Source organism: Mustela putorius, unplaced genomic scaffold (genome assembly GCF_011764305.1).
Source record: "Mustela putorius furo isolate JIRA1106 unplaced genomic scaffold, ASM1176430v1.1 tig00000450_pilon_pilon_pilon, whole genome shotgun sequence".
NCBI lineage: Eukaryota > Metazoa > Chordata > Mammalia > Carnivora > Mustelidae > Mustela > Mustela putorius.
In genome coordinates this window covers 2,037,054-2,054,762 of record NW_025421385.1, presented here as the reverse complement: position 1 = coordinate 2,054,762, position 17,709 = coordinate 2,037,054, and the positions used below count along the sequence as shown (strand labels likewise).

General features: G+C 55.7%; 1 protein-coding gene across 7 annotated transcripts in view; it reads left to right on the top strand.

Annotated features, from left to right (window-relative positions):
* Nucleotides 1–17,709, top strand: part of LOC101685581 (centromere protein J-like) — a 29,204-nt gene that overhangs the window by 6,404 nt on the left and 5,091 nt on the right. For 5 of the 7 annotated variants that reach the window (XR_006606782.1, XM_045080037.1, XM_045080036.1 and 2 more), the window contains exons 4-7: nucleotides 2,645–2,753; nucleotides 3,433–3,533; nucleotides 4,637–4,726; nucleotides 9,599–9,680. Coding sequence is in view for 6 of the 7 variants with exons in the window: in XM_045080037.1 (XP_044935972.1) it covers nucleotides 2,645–2,753; nucleotides 3,433–3,533; nucleotides 4,637–4,726; nucleotides 9,599–9,680 (382 nt within the window). In the remaining variant the exon portion in view is untranslated. The remainder of the gene's footprint in view (nucleotides 1–2,644; nucleotides 2,754–3,432; nucleotides 3,534–4,636; nucleotides 4,727–9,598; nucleotides 9,681–17,709) is intronic. The other 2 variants (XM_045080040.1, XM_045080039.1) reach the window with 2 other exon arrangements.

Sequence of the window (17,709 nt, the reverse complement as noted above, 5' to 3'; positions counted from 1 at the left end):
AAGGAAAGCAGAGGTCAAGCACCCAAACTCACATATCCCACCAGCATGTCCCTGAGAAATCCTGCCTCCCCGAAGGAGCAGTCCTTACGACCCTGTCCTTATGAATGCAGGGGTCCTGACCTTGCCGGCACAGGGGTCCAGTCCGGCCGGTGGTCTCCTCAGCACACTCACCGCAGAGAGTCTGGCTGGGAGATGAGCACAGGTGAGGGCTCACACCCAGGGCTGTGTGCTTTCTTTCTATTCACGACGCCCACCCAAGGCAGGGATTGTTATTATTAGCTTCAGGGGCAGAATTTAGTGATTCATCAGTTGCATACAACACCCAGAACTCATCACTTCGCATGCCCTCCTTCCCGCCCAAGTCACGGCTGCCCCCCACCCACCTCCCCTCCAGCAGTCCTCACGTTGTTCCCTAGAGCTAAGAGTGTGTCATGGTCTCCCTCCCTATTTTTATCTTATTTTATTTTTCCTTCCCTTCCCCTATATTCATCTGTTTTATTTCTTAAATTCCACCGTAAAGTCATATGGTATTTGTTGTTCTCTGATGGACTTACTTCACATAATCCTTCACATAATACCCTCCAGTTCCTTCCACATTGTTGCAAACGGCAAGATTTCGTCCTTTCTGATGGCTGCATAGTATTCCATTGTAGATGAATATCGCATCTTCTTTATCCATTCATCTGGCGATGGACATCTGAACTCTTTCCATGGTTTGGCTCTTGTGGACGTTGCTGATAGAAACACTCGGGTACAGGTGCCCATCCATATCTTTAGAGTAAATATCCAGTAGTGAGATTGCTGGGTCATAGGGTAGCTCTATTTTTAACTTCTTGAGGAACCTCCACGCTGTTTTCCAGAGCGGTTGTGCCAACTTACCTTCCCAGCAACAATGTAGGACGGTTCGCTTTTTTCTGCATCCTCGCCAACTCCTGTCGTTTCCTGACTGGTTAATGTTAGCCGTTCTGACTGGTGTGAGCTGGTGTCTCATTGTGGTTTTGGTTTGTATTTCCCTGATGCCGAGTGACGTGGAGCATTTCTTCATGTGTCTGTTGGTCATTTGAATGTTTTCTTTGGAAAAATGTCTGTTCGCGTCTTTTGCCCATTTCTTGACTGGGTTTTGGGGTTTTTTTTTGTGTAGGTTTTTGTTTGGGCATTGAATTTGATAAGGCAGGGATTTTAGTAGCACATCTCTTCATGTCCTTTGGTTCCTGTGTCCCCTAGCTTTAAAGCTCTGGTGTTTCCTGGGGTCACTGCCGTGGCTTGTCCTGCTGTTTCCACACGGCTTTGTTTTGGGGCTCAGTGTAGGATGCTGTTTGATGTCCAGGACATTCTCCTTGCTCTGGTGAGCTCTGCTTTAGCATACATAGGCAGCCAGCAAGTTGGAGGCCACCCCCGCTTTGCCTCTTCCTCCTACTTCGGAAGCCCCTCTCTGTCCTCCGCCAGCTTTGGGTAACAGGGTTACCGTGGACTCATCAAGATGAGTCCCAACTCATCAAGATGACCTGATGTCCTGACATTCTTTCCCAACACAGCTGCTAAGCAGACGACATTTCACTCCTAGACGGAGGGTCTGGAATCTGCTGTCACCCAAGCATTGATTGCAAGTGGGAAGAGCTATTTTTTGGGTCAGGTGAGCAGAGATTCTGGAGTCCCAGGCTGAACCGCGTGACTCTCTGGGGTCCTCTGAGATGCAGCCTTGTCCTTGGTTTCCGTCCGGCCCTGAGTCATTGACCTGCCCGCCGTGTAATCGCTTCGTAAGAGAATGGATGAGTGAGCGCCTCCCTGGCTCAACCGTGTCTCGAAACACCGACTTTCGAATCCTGCCAAGGGTAGAAAAATTCTTATACATTTTCAAATTCAGTTCTGAGCTATTTATTTTGCTGTGATGGTCAGCCTCTCCCACGGGATCCATCATCACTTTCCGGACTCCTGTGAGAGCACGGGCCACGGCATGAGAAATGGGCCCCCCCGGAAGTTCTGCCGTGAAGGTGTCAGACCAGAGCTCCACCAGCCTGGCTTGCGTCACATCCGGCACCGCGCGTCTGCTGACGCTTTCGGGTAGAGCGACTGTTGTGAACGTAGGAGCTCCCCCACCTCTGCGTCCCGCCAGGGATGATGGAGACAGAAAGAAGCGAGTCAGGGAGACAAGGTCATGTGACGATGGAGATGAAACTCTCTGCAAGCCTTCGGGACGGAAGGGCAACACCTCCTTCCCCGGGGGATGCCCTCTGCCGAGAGCCCAGCCGCGTCTGTGGACGGGCAGGTGACAGTTTGCACTGGTCGTCTTTACGATTTACATTTCAGGAGCGTCCCACTTAGATCTAATAAGAATGCTCCACTGAGGACTCAAAATAGTTTCATTTATGTACAGTAACTGGACGGCCCCGGATTCAAGAACTGGGCCCCCCCGATTAGCCTTAATGCTAGAGAAGTGACTAATTGCGTTGCTGGTCGTTTGCTCTGCCGCGCTCTGTGTATTTCTGCATTTGGAAAAGTTGCGCACCTGGTGGGGCCGAGTGCAGGCTTTAGCTCGGGTCCTGGGACGTTGCTGGGTCATGGTGACGGTTGAAAGTGGCTTTCTGCCGCACAGCTCTTGATGTGATGTCACAGGCTCAGGTTTGGAGACTCTCGTTTGCTGCAGGCCACACACCAGTCCTCCCAAAGTCTGCAAGAACCCAGCGGCCAAAAGTCGCCAGAAGCAGCCGCGAGTGTCGCCAGGCTCCAGGAGTGTCCAGCTGCTCAGGGAAAGGGTGAGCGCCTCACGGGGGTCTCCTTCCTGTTTGCTGCTTGGCTTGAAGGCGTGAGCTTTGGTTACATGTGCCCACCCGAAATCTCTCCACGGCGGGTGCACGCCACATCCTCGTTTCTGAGGGTCTTTTCTGAGTCCCGTGCTGGGTCCTCATGTGCGGGTCTTGCCAGCACTCCGCGAAGCCCAGTGATGGCTCACCCAGGCTGGCTCCTGGGGGCTGGCTGGCATCGCTTGGCTTTTCTCTCGGGCAGGCTCTCCTGCCTGCACCTCCTGGGCGCTGCTTTCCCAGACTTCTGGGGGCAGACGGCACCCCCTCTCCTCGCCCCCTCCAAGCCTCAGCTGCCCAGCAAACCCACTGTCATGTCGAAAAGTCTCCAGTTCCTGCAGAAGCAGCTCAAAAGCAGAGACAGCATCTTCCTATCTTCATCCCCCAACTTAACACTTGAGACAGAATCACACCCAGTAAATGTCTACTCCATACATTCATCGAATAGTTCATGTTTCTTACAAGATCAAATATCACTTGTGGCAGACTGACCCCCTGTGTGTAACGTAATCTCATAAAAGGAGAGAAGGAGTCACTGTTGGCTCACACCGGACTTAGAAACTGCATTAGGATAGTAGCATTTTTCAGAAGTGTGTGCGCTGTCCATTAATACTCAGTTTCTTTGCTTTTTCAGGCACCCGTCCACTGCCTTGCAAGGGTCCTGAGGGCGGGCTTCTCAGCCGGGAGCGGGCTGGTAGGTCTGCCTGCTCCCCGCCGGGCACTGCCCGGCCACAGGTGGGTGGGGTTGAGGCTGGCGCCAGGCCCCCAGGACGGAGACCCTCGTCATGCCCCCATCTCCATGGGAAGAACAGCACTACTGTTCTAAAGGCCCCTGCTAAAGGCCCCTGCTTTCAGGGGATGGTCAGCCTTCCCTATAAGGAGCAACATTTCCCCCCTAGATTTTGGAGTTGCACTTAGCACCTGGTCAAAACAAGACTGATATTTGTACATCACTGAAGAGTTCCCGAATCAAACTTTTATATCATTTTTATTTATACATTTTCATTAAAATTAACAGCATCAAAGGCACATATAGCAGAAATACCTTTAAAAAAAAAAGATTTTATTGGACAGAGACAGGGAGAGAGAGAACACAAGCAGGGAGAGCGGAAGAGGGAGAAGCAGGCTCCCGCTGAGCAGGGAGCCCAATGCGGGGCTCGACCCCAGGACCCCAGGATCGTGGCCTGAGCCGAAGGGCAGTCGCTTCAGCGGCGGAGCCCCCGACGCGCCCCACAGCAGAAGTACTTTGAAGCTCCAGCTAGCGGTTCATTTATTATGTGTTATATTTAATGACAAAAGTCAAAGAAAGGAGAGACTTTTCTTTACGAGAGGAAATGTGAGACATAAGCTTATTTAGACGCAAACCCCGACAGCCAGCAGGAAAATATGAAAATGCAGGTCCCGTTTTTCTCGCGTCCTCCCCAGAAAAGCCCGCGGCCGTTCTGCCCTTCCCGACCGCAGGCGCCGGGCGCCGAGCGGGAACGGCTCCCTTGGGCTGCGTTTTATTTTGAACTGGGGGCTGTGGCTCCAGGGCTCACCCCTTCAGCGCCTCAGAACGCAAGCGCGCGGGCTCTCGGGGCGCCCTCCCTCCCAGCGCGTGACTTCGTGAGGCCGCACTGCTGTCCCCAGAGCGTCCTGGCCCAGGTCTGCCTAGCGAGGAGGCCGGGGACAGAAACCGCCGCAGAAGCGCACCGGGTGGCCCGCTGTGCCACTGCTGCTGAGCGCGGACCTTGTGGGCAGGGCTGCGGGAGGTCCGGGTGCCCGGCTCCCCCCGCCCCCGCTCAGAGCCGCAGATCTCATGGAGACCTCGTGGGCCCAGGGCTGTTCTCTTCCTGCAGAACCCTCCTGGAGAGCCAGGGCCTTCCCGCGTGGACGCCCAGACAGAACAGGGGGACCAGGAAGAAGGAATGCGGTCCCCGGCCAGCGAGGTAGGCAGACGCCCTGGTCCCCTGGGAGGGAGGGCCCTCCTGCGTGATTGGCTCTGGGGCTCCGTGCAGGTGCCCGCAGGCTTGGACCCAGGGCCAGGTCAGCAGCCCTTGGAGGGGACACATGTAGTGTCCTTGGCTGCCGGTTTGTTTCCAGTAAATAAAGCCACACAACATCTTAACGGGAAAAACATGTTTTAAACCCGACCTGCCCCTTATCGCCTCCACATTTTTGTGGTCTGTCTCGGCCTCCACCTTTTTGCCCTTGAGGAGCCCTCCTGGCTATGAAGGGTGCGTCCACGGGCTGACCGACGGTGGTCTCAGGAAGCCTGCAGAAGGGGTGGGCGGCCATCACTGCCCCTGGGGTCTCCCATGCCCCCGGGACACAGCGGCAGCAGCGCCTTCCTCCATAGCCAACATTTTAAAGATATATTGATTTATCAGTTTGAGGGGGAGGGGCAGAGAGAAAATCCCAAGCAGACTTCATGGTCAGCAGGGAGCCCGACGTGGGGTTCGATCTCACGTCCCTCTGACCACGGCCTGAGCCGAAATCACGCCCTTCCTCAGCCTTTGTTTTGAGCCGGTCCCACTGGGCTGTGGAATCGTCCTCATCCCTGTGGGGGGCTCTGGCCGACCTTAGGGGGACCCGCGCTCTCATAAGCAGAGAAAACGTCTGCGTAAACGAACAGCAGGGAGTGCTACTTGTGGGACAGCTTGAACCCCTCTACAGGCTCTTTCCTTGGTGCGGTGGTTGTATGGGTTTCTCAGGGGCCACCATGGGATTTGAAGACCTTCCGTCCCCGTCTCACCGGGGGGTCTACGAGAAGGAAGCGACGCTGTGTACCCACTCCTTGGACGAGAACGTGGGCGACCCCCTCACTCACCATAGGCCCCCTCGAGGGCTGGGGGTGCAGAAGGCGGCTCGGTCCCCCCCTCGAAGCCTCACGCACCTGCTGGCCCCATGCTCTGTCCCATGTCGCTCCAGCCTGGGGCCCCGGGTGTGTCTTGTGTCGGACACACGCACGGCTGTGTGCTCGCTTATCGCTCCCGCCTGCCTTTTTTATAATGTGGACAAAAGCTTAACATTTTCCTCATGTGGAATGTTTGAAACGTGACTTGTGCTTTCTCATTTCTGAGACGCGATCGTGTCTTCAAACCTCATCAGAGTTTTTACTGTGGGTTGAGCAGTCGATCTTCTAAGACTGAGCTGAACCCAGACTCGCTTCACCTCGCCAGTTGGTTTGGGACGAGGGCGAAGAGGTCTTGGTTCCAGCCCGAAGCCAATGGCTGCGGCGTCGCGGGCTGGCGGGGTGTCCACCGTTGACCTTTGCTCGAGGGGTGGCCGACGAGGCTTCGAGAAGCCCAGACTCTGCTCCTCGTCCCCTGCACCTTCCCCAGTCAAATCAGCAACTTCATTCCGAGCTACAGTCGAGGATGACAAGGCCACAACGTGACTAATAACAACACTTGGACCGTGTGGACTTTTCAGAGGTGCAGATGTTACCAGACGGGCAGATGTTACCGACGTGCAGATGTCAGCCCCCCAGGTCTTGGGCCTCCGTCGGTCAGCGCCCCCCTTCTGTTAATAGTCACATGAACACTATTTTCCAAAACTCCTAGTTAGCATCATGCCTCTGAACTCACACACCGTTTGCCGACCGTTAATGGAAATCGGTGAATCTTCGGGTCAGGGGGAGTGTCGCGGGGATCAGAAGAAAGGGATGGAAAATGCGCGGCTCGTAATTCTGACGGAGTGATGACGGCCGTTTACACGGCTCAGGATTCCCACATTCGGCAAACTCCGTGCCGTGGGCGGTCTAGACAGACGACGGAGAACTCGCATCGCGTGAGCTTAAGAGAAGCAGAGGTTTGGGGCCAATCGTAACCTGCATCCTCCACAACGAGATTCAGGGCTGAGGCGAGGTTTGGGGCGACGGACTTAGGACTTGCGGAGATAAACCCCGAGCCGTCGACACGTGAGGACTCTGGAGGGGGGAAGAGTGACTCCGTGAGAATCACGCTTTACGTCCTCTTGCCTGCTGGATCTCGTGTGTTTCCATGCAGGCGGCCGAGACCCCCGGCGAGGGCCGTGACGCCGTCCCCTTCTCGAAGGAAAGTGGCAAGGACAGGGGGGCCGGCCAGAAGACCGCCGTCCTGCGGTGCTTAAAGGGGGCCTGCAGAAGGTCCTGCCGGATCAGAGGCTGGTGAGTACAGAATCCACGCCTGCCTTTTCTTTGTCATCAAGATCACCAGCTATGAGGAAGGTCTCCGTCCGCCTGCACCCTTCTTCCTCTGGGGGCTCAAGGACGAGGGCCTCGGGCCCGCCGGGCGGCTTGGATGCGTTGGGCCGTGAGATTCCTGATGGACGAGCCCCCAAGTCCCACGTTCCGGTGGGAGCAAGCGCTGGCACCTGCTGGCCGTGAATTCCCGCTCAGCCACCTGGAGACCGCGAGCCTCGCGACGCCTCTAGTGGGAGACCAGGACGGGGAGCTAACTCGGAGACGGTGCGGACTCTCGTGGACAAGCGCCCCGTGGAAGGCCCCACCACCACGTCCTCTAGGGACACGCAGCGAACACTCAGTTACAGAGCGATCAGTGTGCCTCGTGCGAGCTGGGACCCGGCGGCTCAGATGGGGGAGACGCAGTGTCCTTTCCTGTCCCGCGGCGCTCACAGCCCGGGGACAGGAGGCCTGTCTCCCCGCGGACGCCACCCGTGCGGGGAGGCAGGAAGCGTGGGCCGCAGGGATGGGGACTTAGTGGACTCCCGGTGGCCCTGGGCCCGCACAGGAGCAGAGGAACTAAGCTCATCAAGCCCCAGTTTCTGCACCTGAAGAGCCGGAACAGCTCTTGGGAAGGTTAGGGACTCTCGGCTGGGGACGGTTTTGCTCCGGCACATTCGCAGCGTCTGCACAGCTTGGGATGTCCCGGCCGGCGGCGGGTGGGGAGGGCCGGGTGCTGCTGCCGCCCGGCGGGCACAGGCCGGGGTGCACCTCCCGCTCCTCCCAACCAGGAGCTATCTGCCCAAACTGTCCGTCATGCTGAGGTGGGAGGGGGTAACCGAGAGCGGCCGAGAAGCCAGACGATACAGGTGTGACGGTGGCAGGTGCCAAGGTAGACTCGTAATTCTGACGGAGTAATGACGGCCGTTTACATGGTTCAGGATTCCCACATTCGGCAAACACCGTGTCTGTGACCCTGGGACACCGTGCGTGTCCATGCGGTGTTACGCTGTCGTGTGGTTGGGGGGTGGGGGACTGAGTCCTCAAAATTTGGAGGATTTATAGCAAGACTGCCGGAGAAGCAACACCCCGGACAACTCAGGACTGACCGTGATTCTGGAAACTTGGTCGACTTACAAAGGCTCGTTGTGAGCGAAGCCTGGAGAAGAAGGGAGACGGACGACAGGCTTGGGGGACAGGGACGTCGCCGAACTGTATTCTTTACGAACTTACTCATTTCTTTAAAAAAGTCTTTTTTAGAATAATCGACCTCATTGTTTGTTTTGTTTTGTTTTTTTCACCAAGTTTTGGGATGAAAATGCGGACGTTCGGGGCCCGGGGAGTTCTGAATGACCGCGGCGCTCCTCTCCGGTTTCCGTTTTTCCTGTTTTAACGGTGGTAACGAGAGGCGTCGGCTCCCTGCTCTGTAACTCCGACCCAGCCCGAGGCCTCTGACCACCCGCGAGGGCGGCCGTTAGAATCCTGGGGCGGTCGCAGCCATGGCATCCTGGCCGTGTGCCCTGTCACTGGCCCGAGGTAACCCCACGCCCGCTTGTCTGCCGAGCAGCGCAAACACGGAGAGCCTAGAAGACCCAGGTACACGGTGACTCTGCTTATGTCCCCGTGTGGTTCAGTCATACGTGACACTGACTCAGCGCCTACTCCAACACTTTAAGTTCAGAACCCGGAGTCTCCCGATGTTGTCTCTTAGCCAGAGCCCCACAGCCGTCCTTGGAAGGAAAGCTTCCCCATCTCGGTCCTGGCACGTTCCCGGTGCGGTGCCGGCGGCGAGCAGAAGCGTGTCGTGGTGGGGCACCTGCCATGTTTTTCTCTGCTGCTGGCTCTTTGGTTTTGAGGGAAAACTGAGCCTCTGGAACAAGAGGGCAGGCCAGGCCCTCGGCTCTCAGCCCGGGGCGAGATGCTTCCCCTCCATCGAGCACGTTCCCCACGAGCGCACGGCGCCTCCTTTCCTGATGGCGGGGCCTTGACCTTACGGGTGGCCCGCACGAGGTGACCGGGGCCGGGCCCCAAACCAGGAGTTGAGTGAAACGTCTGCCTTCCAAGTCTCACTTTGAAAACATTAGCATGAAATGGGTTTTTGCTTCCTCGCCCCTCTTCTGATTACCGTCTCCTCCCGCGCATACGGTTCGGGGCGCTGCGCTGCGCCGAGAGCAACACTTCCTCCCCCGTAAGCGTCCCCGTCCGCGGCTGCTCTTTCCCGCCCTCCCTCGCCCCTTGGCTGGAGCCCAAAGGCGTCACACTGATTTGAAACATCACGATCCGGTGACCGGTCCCAGAGGCAGGGCTCCGTGGGCGTCTGAACGCCGTGGGGGCCTGTCCGAGTTCTCTGGAGCGCCTGGCGGGCGCGGGGTCCGAGCTGGGCGGCTGTGGTCGTGGGGCTCCCGGCTCGCACTCTCTGCGCCCGTCAGGAAGTCGCGGGGCCGGGTTAGCAGCAGGTCTCCCCAGGACCGAGGCCGCCCGGGTGAAGGACAGGGCCGCCCCACAGGAGGTGACCTCTCAGACGCGTGGCAAGCCCCAGGACCTTCCCGTGGACGGGGCAGGCCTTTCCCACTGGCAAGAAGTACTTCACTAGGTCAAAGCCAGGTTCAAGATGCTAACGCAAGCAGCCTCCCCACGCGGGTGTTTCTGGTTCCAGGTTTACGGTTCCGCAGACGCTGGGATCACGCACACGACCCGTCCCAGCGGTCCGGCCGATCTGCGGTTCCCTGAGCAGACAGGTGAGTGGCGCGGGCGGCCGTCGGCGCGTCTCATGCAACGTTCGCTTTACCAGACGGCGGAGCCTGCTATGCCCGTTCTCCCCGGCAGTGACCGTCCGGATACCTCGGGGCATGAGGAACCGAGTGAGGACCCAAGTCTCATTTCTGATTGGCCTCACGTAGCCTGGAGCCCGGTGCTGGGGTGGGGGCTGCAAACGCTCCAGAAGCCCGAGGAGATGGCGGCAGCGGGCACTTGTGCGCTCGCGGTCTGCCCGGAGGGGGCACGATGAGCAGGAGGCCGGTCGCTCAGCTTTCCAGCGGCTTTCTCTCCGAAGCCGTCCTCTCTCAAGTTCTAAGAATTCCGTGTTCTGGTTAAAATCTGAGGTTCTTGGTTTTGTGAATTGGCTTCAAACCGTTTAATTTTATCTCTCACTGTGCTGAGTCCCTCTTCTCTCACACTAGTGACCTGTGCTCTGGGAGGGCCGGCTCTCTAAATGGGACACCTCGTGGGCAAGTTCCCCGCTGAGAGGACGCGCTCTCACATCCTCCTCAGGGTCACCACTGTCGCTCGACCCCCACCAGCATCTGAGTGTGGATTATAAGAGAGAGTGCTCTATTGAAGTAGGTCATATTCCTGCTGTCTCCCTTGTCCGCCGTGGCCGCCACCGCCAGAGGATTGTACGTTTTCACAGACACGGTCGTGGCACTGGGCTGTGAGACCCGCCCTGACACTCGCAGCTGCTGCCTCTGGAAACGCGCTCCTGGCAGCTCTTGTCCACCAGAGACTAGCCCAGGGGCGCTCGCCGCGCAGAAGGACATCAGGTGGCTTGTTTTGTTTTGTTTTAACATGTCGTGATCAGTAAATGTGGTCATTTAGCCTAACTATGCAGTGGCTATCATTTTGGTTTTTTTAAAGATTTTATTTATTTATTCGACAGACAGAGATCACAAGTAGGCAGAGAGGCAGGCAGAGAGAGAGAGGGAAGCATGTTCCCCGCTGAGCAGAGAACCCGATGTGGGGTCGATCCCAGGACCCTGAGATCATGACCTGAGCCGAAGGCAGAGGCTTAACCCCCTGAGCCACCCAGGTGCCCCATGGCTATCATTTTTATACAAGTAGGTTGAAAGACTGTTCAAGAAAATGAGTATTTTTTAAGTTTATTTTTTTTTAAAGATTTTATTTATTTATTTATTTGACAGAGAGAGAGCGAGCGCATACAGGTAGGGGGAGGGGCAGAGGCAAAGGGAGACGCGGGCTGCCTGCTGAGCAAGGAGCCCGATGCGGGACTCGAACCCGGGGCCCTGAGATCACGACCTGAGCTGAAGGCAGCCGCTGAACTGCCTGAACCACCCTGGAGCCCTCAGATAATCAGTATTTGGTCTGGATTTCGCCCTTTGGTTTTCTTCTTCTTCTACTGTAAGAAGTCTAACCGTCACCGTTGAACAATCTGAAAACCTTCACGCCAGAACCTGTCAGGCTGCCGCGGCTCTTCGCCGGAGTGACACTGCTGGGGGGTATGAAGTCAACCCTACAGGGTCCCGTGCGCAGGAGGTCACTTCAAGGGTGCTGACCTGCGGGCCGTAGCCAGCGCCCGTTTGACTGCTTGCTGAGAGCCTCCAGGCCGCCTGACGTCTTGTCTGAGTTTCATCATGGACGTCCCGTGAGAAAGCCCCAACCATGGACCATCAGGGACCCGGGACCAGTGGGCGGCGCTGTGAGAGCCGAGACAGGGTGGACACCCATGCTGGCTCCGGGGCCTGGGGTGCCGCTGGCAGTGTGGTAGCCTTGTTGGCGCTGGCCAGTGCGGCGGGCGCTGCGTGTCTGGGTTCCCGCCCCTGCCCCCAATCGCGGGCCTGGCCGCTGGCTGGGGAGCTCTGACCCTGGAAGCTGAGACTTCCCACACTATGCTCAGATCGCTTGCCAGCGCCGCCAGCCGCATCGCAAGGGTTCCAGCAAACAGATTGGGAAAGCGCTGGGCTTGGGGAAGCTGACCCTTTCCTCTCTGGCCCTGTTCATCCTTAGTATCGTGGGTTCCGGGGCTCCAGGGGAAGGGGCGGGAGGCAGGAGCGCTCACTGTTTCGCAAACGTAGGTCAGCACCCAATGCTTTTCTCATGGACTGACTATCAATATGTTCCTTAGGCTTCTTGTTGGGAAAATACATAGTATCTCAATAACGAGGAGGTTTTGTGGCTGATTTTTTTAAAAATATTTATTTATTTACTTGACAGACAGAGATCACAAGTAGGCAGAGAGAGGGGAGGAAGCAGGCTCCCCGCTGAGCAGAGAGCCCGATGTGGGGCTCGATCCCAGGACCCTGAGATCATGACCTGAGCTGGAGGCAGAGGCTTAAACCACTGAGCCACCCAGGCGCCCCTGTGGCTGATTTTTTTACTTGGGTCTTTAAAAGTTCAGCAAAAGGTTTATGTGGACGTGGACGGATTCTCCGCCGCGGGATGCGCTGTGTAAACGTATCACATGGCGCCTGTGTGGACACCGGCCACGGAATTTCTGTCTGATGTTGATTTCTAGGTCCTCCTCACAGAGGCGAGGGGTCAATGCTCGGAGCTTGTTGGAACAAGACTGGGACTCTTCGGGTCTCTCTTGTCCCCGACCCAGTTAATCCTGAGCTGCTTCCAGGGTCCCCGCTGCTCCTGTCCTAGGCTCAGCTCCTGCCAGAGCCCCTTCCTCGCCGCCAGGCCCGCACCCCAAGTGCTAACCTCTTCCTCCAGCCTCTGCGGCGGCCGAGGCTTACAGTCTAAGTGAGTTTGCACATTTATCCAAATACCAACGAGATCTGCCAACTCCAGTGCGCCGTGTGAAAAACTCCTTACGGTTAATTTCCCGTCAACTTTGGGGTGGTTTTCTGTCTTGCAGCCTTGTCTCTGCTCCCCGCCTCCGACACCCTCTGCCTGGCCGTCCGCGTTTGCGAAAAGCACTCTTCCCTTTGGGTTTTGTGTTTTTGTGTCGTTTCCTGCCTGGCTGGCAGCAGCGGGAATGGTTAAATCCGGCCTCTCTGCACGGGGAAAAAAATGTCACTTCCTGATCTGGGGCCAATTTGAAAATGAAACCCGCTCTGGCGGCACACTTCCTACGCAGCATTGCTGCATCTTCCTGACCCTGCAAATAGTTACGAAATAGCCTGTGGCCGGACGGGCACGTCTGGAAAGAGGGTGAAAGTCCAGCGCCCCCAGCAGTGGCCAGGACGAGGGTCAAGTTTGTGAACAGCCACCAGCTGTCTCTGCTCAGAGATCAGCTTCCCTGTTCCTGCGCAGGAGCTGCGGCTCTTGCTCTCATTCCGACGGCTCGAGCTCCGCTCCCAGGTCTTCAAACCACACGCACGTTTCCTACCCGTCTGGGGCTACAGTGCCGCTGCTCATGATGGACTCGTTTGGGATGGGTGGGTCCCGTCCTCGGCTTTTCAAACCAAGCAAGCTGAAATTTTACAAAATCAGGAGCGCCCCACGTGAGGGGTGGGGTCCGGGTTCTCCGCGTCTGTAACCCACAGAGTCAAAGCCACTTTGGACATTAGCCATCCTGCTCACCTGCCAGCGTGCGATTGACGTCCGTTCGCACCGAGTCTCCTCTACTCCCGCCCCGGTGCTCATCCTTTGTCTCCGAAGGGAGTGGAACTAACCCACCCAGGTCGGCTGCGTCAGGCATGGTGGGTGCTTCCTGCGAATCCCCAGCGGCGGGCAGGGCAGCCTCCGGGGCCAAAGGAGCGGAGCGTCCTGTTTCGTGGGGGGTGGTGCCGTAGTGGGTCACCGTGCCCCACGGGTGCAACCACCTGCTCTGTCCTGCTGGTGTGAGACCAGCCGTCAGTCTATCCCTTCCCCGTCTGTTTCAAGTCTGTTGTTTAACCTCTGCCTGGCGGTGACAGCTGCGTGCACCACGCTCGGACACACGGTCTGCACGGGTCCTGCTTCTCTTCAGCGTCCGCGTGTTCAGTGTCCTGCTCCTGCGTGAGCTGGAGGGAAGACGCACTCTCACTGCGGGCGTCGCGCTCGGGGTCTGTCCTTTAACGCAGACTTCAGCTGTGCCGGTATGGTCCATTGTTTTTTCTTGGCTCTGAATTAAAATGATTATCATTTATTTTAATGTAGTTTCAAACTTCCAGGATGTGCAGAGAACTTCTGTGTGCCCTTTACCCAGATTCACCAATTTTTAACTTTTTGTCCTATTTGCTTTAGCATTCTCTGTGCCCGCATGTGTGCGTGGCCGTGTGGATCTCATCCTGTTTCCTGGCCCCTGGAGGGTAAGCTGCGCACCTCCAGGCCCCCTTCACCCGTCGTGTGTCTGCGCACGTTCCAGCCCCGTGCGATCAGGGCCCACCCGACTCTAGTGGGACCCCATCCTAACTCACTACCACTGCAAAGATGCTCTTGCCGGGTGAGGCCCCATTCTGAGGCCGTGAGAGTTAGGACACGCACACGGGAACTTTGCGGGAACATAGTTCCACCCACAACATATCCCTAGGATTTCTATTTATTCTGTTTGGAATTCGTTCTGCTTCTTACTCCTACAGATTTACGTTTCCTCGTCCACCCCAGAAGGTTCATGGCCGTGACCTTTGGGGAAATTGCCATTCCGCTGCATTCTCCTTTCTTCTTCTGGAACTCCCAGCCCATGTCCTTCTACATCAACTTCTTTCTCACTGCAGAACTCGGGGCCTCCCCCTGCTTCTCCAGGCTCGCCGCCATCATCCGCTCGTTTCTCCTTTTGTTCATTTTGGGAGGTGGTCCCTGGACCTCTGGTACGTTTTCCAGTGTGTCTCACAGCTGAGGTCTAGTTGGGGAGTGAGAAAAGTCCCTCGAAGTTTCCAGGTAATGAAAGCCACAGCCCTAATGATTTAGTACTAAGAGCCGTCGACTAACTCTGAGTTACGTGGTGGTCATTCCGTGGCCAGCAGGCTTCTAGCTGCTGTCCATCTGCGCACGGATCCGGAGACATAGGTGCCCTCGCTGTCCTCACCTTAGCGGTGAGGGACCTGACAGCAGCGAGCGTGCGGCCGGTGCACACTCACACACTGGCTTCCTGTGCGGTCTGGCTCCGCAGCCCGGAGTGAAACGCTGTCCCTCGGGATCCCAGAAGTCACGCACGATCGGACTCAGCCCGTTACATGTGCTCGCGTCTGCTTCAGCTGTGGCTGTGGCTTCTCTCTCCTTCCTAAAGCTTCTCCCTTGACCAGTTTTACAGAGGTCTTTGTGGTTATTATTTATCTCAGATTGCTGATTTCTGGCTTTGTTGATGTGTCGTACTACAGCTCTGCTTTTTCTCTTCCACAAATTCAGGCTTTATATTTATTATGCGTTTTGTTTGACTTCATTTTCTTCTTAAATCCTTCAGGTGGAGGGGTGCCTGGGTGGCACAGCCCATTAAGTGTCTGACTCTTGGTTTTGGTTCAGGTCGTGATCTCAGGGTTGTGAGTTCGAGCCCGGCGTTGGGCTCCGCACTCAGAGTAGAATTTGCTCGAGATTCTCTCCCCACTGCCCTTCCCACTTGAGCTCTCTCTCTCTCTCTCAAAATAAATATCTTAAAAACGGTCCTTAGGGGAGGCATAAGTTCTCCTCAATTTCTGGTGTTTGTTCTTTAACATAAACATTCCAGGCTATAAATTCCCTCTGAGCACCTTTTTCATTATATCCCTCGAATTGTGTTAGCATTTATTTTTCTAATGCAGTTCTAAGTATCTCTTATTATTTCTGGTAGTTTGATTATTGATTGATTGATTATTTTCCTGTAGTTTGTAGCTCGTGAATTACGTTTGAAAGTGTCTTGCAATAATTTCCACGTGTGCGGGGAGTTTTAGCTCTCCTTTTGTCTTCATTTTGATTCAGCTAAGTTGTGTCAGACCATAGCTTATATTGTTACCCTTTCTTTGATATATTTTGTCTTCCTTTAAGGACCAGAATATAGTCATCCTCCCCCAAATGTCCAATGTGTGCTTGAGAGCACATATTTATATTCATAAATATAATTCATATTTACATAAATTATAATTTACATAAATATATATAATTGCCTTTAGATTAAGGTTTATAAAAGTTGTGTTTTCAAGAATAGAGAATCTGGAAATAAGCCCCCAACTCTGTGGTCAATCAATGTTCATCAAAGCTAAGAGGAATATCCAGTGGGAAAAGACAGTCTCGTTGACAAAGGGTGTTGGGAGGACTGGACAGTCCCATGCAGAAGAACGGAACCGGCCATTTCCTTGCACTCTACACAGAGATAAATTCAAGATAGTTGAAAGACCTACATGTGAGACAGGAAACCATCAGAGTCCCAGAGCAGAACAGAAGGAGTAACCTCTCCGGGATCGGCCACAGCAGCTTCTTCCTAGATCTGTCTCCTGAGGCGAGGGAAAGAAAAGCAAAAATAAACTACTGGGACTTCAGCAAAACCAACAGCTTCTGCGCAGCGAAGGAAGCAATTGGTAAAACTAAAAGGCCACCGACAGAACAGAAGATATTTGCAAATGACATATCTGATAAAGGCTAGTATCCAAAATATATGAAGAAGTGATAAAACTGAACATTCAAAAAATGAATAATCCAGTTAAAAAATGGGCAGAAGACATGAACAGAGATTTTTCCCAAGAAGACATAAGGGGAGGTGAACCACGAGAGACTGTGGACTCTGAAAAACAACCTGAGGGTTTTGAAGGGGCGGGGGTGGGAGGTCGGGGAACCAGGTGGTGGGTATTGGAGAGGGCACGGATTGCATGGAGCACTGGGTGTGGTGCAAAAACAACGAATTCTGTCATGCTGAAAAAAAAAATAAATTAAAAAAAAAAAAGAAGACATACAAATGGCCAACAGACACCAGAAAAGATGCCCAACATCACTCATCATCAGGGCAATGAAGTCAGAACCACTGTGAGCTACACCCACACCTTCTGAATGACGAAAGTAAAAACAGAAACAACAGGTCCTGGCGAGGTTGCGGAGAAAGGGGAGCCTCCTACACTGTTGGTGGGAACGCACGCTGGGGCAGCTACTCCAGGCAACGGTGTGCAGTTTCCTCAAAATGTTAAGAATAGAGCCCCCCTATGACCCAGCCCCCCTATGACCCAGCAATTGCACTACTGGATATTTAGCCAAAAAAATATGAAAAGAGTCATTCAAAGCGATACAGGCTTCCCTATGTTTATAGCAACATCATTTACAATAGCCAAACTGGGTTTGCGCCGAGGGCCCTCGCTGGAGAATTTGGAGCAAACGCAGGACAAGCAATCATTCTCAGCGCGGGGAGGGTTTCCTGCGGCACCCGTCTCATCGGTGGGAAGGCCTGGCACCCCCGACGCCTTCCTTTGCGGGTGAATCGTCTTCTTTCTTGCTGCTCGCGGGGGACGCTGTGTCTCGCGGTCCGTGGCGACGGGGCGGCTGCGGATGGGACCGCATCGCGGTGCTGGGGACCGTGTGAGCCTCAGGGTGAGTGACCCGCGTCTTCTGAAAGGCAGGGCACCCGCCGTCGCAGGAGGCCTGGGGAAAGGCGAGCTTAGAAGACGGCACGATGCCCTTCTACAAGCACGTTCCACGCAGCTCACTCGTGGGCGTAGGAGTCTAGAAGCCCTTTGTGGCGCGGTGGACCGGGGTGCCCTCGGCCGCGTCCGGCACTCATCCGAGTTCAGCAACGCCCTCAGCCGTCGTCCACCGCGGCACGACCCTCCTGCACCGTCCGTCCCTCTCGTCACGAGTGTGGGGCTCAGCTGCTCCCGCCACTCCCCGGCGCTCCTCACACCACGCTGTCCTGGGTTTGCTGCTTCCTGGGCGAGCTGTTGGCCGTCGCCTCCCAGTCTCCTCGGCCGAACGGGGCCGGCCTGTCATTCGTGCTAATATCACTTCTCCCTGGTTTTCAGCGTCACACTAGGGGCGTTGGCGGCCAGCCCGTGCCGGTGCCACCCCCGTGGAACACTCCCTCCCCACTTCTGCGGCCCCAGCTGTCGGCTTGTGCGGGGCGGGGGGTGGTGGTGGTGCGTCCCGGGTCCCCGTCGGGGTCTGTCAGCCGGGAGAGATCTGGCCTTGCTTCTTTCAGAGGCTCTAGGGTGCTGC